The sequence below is a fragment of the Loa loa genome (genome assembly GCF_000183805.2).
Source record: "Loa loa unplaced genomic scaffold supercont3.13, whole genome shotgun sequence".
In the NCBI taxonomy this organism is placed as follows: Eukaryota; Metazoa; Nematoda; class Chromadorea; order Rhabditida; family Onchocercidae; genus Loa; species Loa loa.
In genome coordinates this window covers 413387-416192 of record NW_018108193.1, presented here as the reverse complement: position 1 = coordinate 416192, position 2806 = coordinate 413387, and the positions used below count along the sequence as shown (strand labels likewise).

General features: G+C 28.7%; 1 protein-coding gene across 1 annotated transcript; it reads left to right on the top strand.

Annotated features, from left to right (window-relative positions):
* Positions 1–282: 282 nt before the first annotated feature.
* LOAG_14293 (hypothetical protein) lies at positions 283–1562 on the top strand (the record flags this gene model as incomplete). Its single annotated transcript, XM_003149790.1, has 3 exons — positions 283–325; positions 736–841; positions 1397–1562. Coding segments are annotated over 3 exons (315 nt in total), but the record flags the coding sequence as incomplete, so codon positions are not given.
* Positions 1563–2806: the final 1244 nt, after the last annotated feature.

Here is a 2806-nt window from a genome sequence, read left to right as displayed (position 1 = left end):
AATAATAATAATAATAATAATAATAATAATAATAATAATAATAATAATAATAGTAGTGATAGTAATAATAATAGTAGTAATACTGATAAGAACTAATTAAGAATAAAAATTCAAAAAAGACTAAGTTATAGGGTAAACTGTACCATAGTGTGCCACTAATTATTACGGATTAAACAGGTATGGTATGTCAAATGGGAGATGGAATAATATATTAGCATTGCGATGGGAAATTAGCTTAGTTTTGTTAGCTGTAAATGTTTGCCCAATCTTTTCTCATTTCAGGTTTTCATTATGGAACTTAACAACGAAGATAAATATGGTACAGGTAAATAAGCCAGCCATGATATGGCCACAATAGGTGTCAAGATGACCTTTGACCGGTGAAAATAATGCAAATTTGTCTAGGGTGATGAAAATGCATCGAAGAAATGTAAACAAATGACATGTTTCATTGAGTTTTAAGGATGATTTCAGGAAAGAGTAAGATTAGAGAATTGTATTGTTCATTATTGATATAAAGCTTTTTATAAGGTGAACAACTAATAATTTCGACTAGTCTACTTCACTTCATAAAAAAGAAAAAAAAAAGCAATTCATAAATTTTAGGTGAAATTTTTTTTAATTTCTTTTCACCTCATAAATAAAAGTTTTAATTGTTGAAATAAAAATGAATGTGAGATTAGATCGTTTAATAGGAACAATATTCATAATGACAATAAGCGCCGCGCTATCTAGGCGACAACCATCGATGTTTATCATCATTTTACGATTTTGTTTATGAAAAGCCATTTGGAAGGAAATTAATAGTGAGAACAGACGGGGGAAGGAAAGGAGGTAGGAAGTAAAGAAGGGAAGCGGATTGAGACCATTGCGGGTTAGATAAATTGTTGGGGTGTAAGTACTTCGAAAATCATTTCAACATATGATGGGTATATAGGGGGAGAATGGCGGTGAAATGTCCCCTCCTCCATATGTGACAGCAATAGCATACCAATAATCAAGACTCATCGAGAGTGCGCAATCAGCATGATCATAGCATTTACTAAATGATGAATGATGCAATTCGCTAATCACTCGTACAACCTACAAACTAACTTCATTCCCTCAATCGTTCTGAATTAATTCACACATGTAAACTGATATGATGTCAATGAAATTGTCAAACATTTTGTAAAAGGAAAAAGATTGTACTTACAGTACTTTTAATTAAGTGAAACAAAAAAGAAAAAGATGAATTGAAAATTTAAGGAAGAAAAATGTAAATTTAGAAAATGTTGAAATAATTCAACGGCAACCTATATCACATGGGATTGTAAAGAAACATATGGTTAGTTGCTTATTGTAGTTGTAAGAATTTAATGAGGTTGTAAATTATTATGCCTATGTTAGCATTTAGCAACAAAAGGGAGAGAAAGAGAGAGGAAGAGAAAGAGAGAGAGAGAGAGAGAAAATCGGAAGAAATACCGTTGAGGATTTTAAGAACTGATCCATATTTAAATCAAACGATACATATTTGCAAAAGGGCATACCGATTACAAGCACAACATCCGGTATTCAATCCGGTAATCTATTTACCAAAGTAAATCCTTCAATACTTCCTGTTCTTCTTCTCTTTTCTTATTATTTATAACAAAAGCTACTTTTGATCATATTTAGTTCAGTTTTAATTCAAATTTAAATATTTTAAATGTAAATTTAAAATATTTAAATTTGAATATTAAAATCTGAAATATGATATGAACGAATTGTTGTTTATAAAAGATAACGAAATGATGGACTCACTCAATAAATTAAAAACGAGAAAAGTTTGGCTGTTTCAAATGATCCCTTTGTATATATGCAAATATCAGACATTTAACGCTTCAATGGTCAACTAAACTCTCTGACCATTATGTAATATTTCACAAATATGGTGAAATTTAAAAGTGGATAAATCAAAATTTATCCAATTTCAAGGGTTGTCAAGTATGTTTCGATAACGGTAAATGAATTTCCGTATGAAAAGATAGTCATTTTAATGAAACGGAAATAATCTTCTACTGGTTTGTATAAGTTAAGAAATAAAGAATATATGTATTATTGATGATTATGCGACATTCTCGCCTATGATCATTTTATAAGCAAGCATTTCTCAAACTATTAACGACGCATCCATTATTATCATGTTTATAATGCAAACGAGCATTTCTGCATGCATGATGCATTATGCATGCAAAAGTGCATGCTGAAATAATATATTATGCATGCAGAAATGTAATCCGAATGATTGTTTGTAACCATGTATCATACTCGCATACTGTATGCTTATTTTTATTTAAAAAAAAATGGTTAAATTTTCGTTACGAATCAGAGGTTAAATGTCAGCAAGTTGAAACATATGGTAAACATCTTGTTTGCTATGCTTTTCTTTTCCTTTTCTAAATTCAACATAACTGATTTAAGAAGTATATAATACTTATCCATATGAATATATTTTCATGAAATAATTATTGCGATTGAGATGAAGATGATTTGTTATAAATTTTTGAAAAACCAGTTAAATTACTTTCTTTATTGGTAATTGTAGAATTTCCTTTTTTAAAGAAAATGAATAAATTAATATCACATAAAAGAAGAACATACTTGAAAAGTTGCAAAATATTTTCACCTAATATTTCATTTATATTACATTATTTGCAGTATGCAAGTAATACTACAAAAATATTAATTACTTCCTTTTCCCTAAAATATATTACATAAATATATGCAAATGTCCTTCACTGTCATTTCTTATAAATTAATTATATTCAATTATTCCTGCAACGAA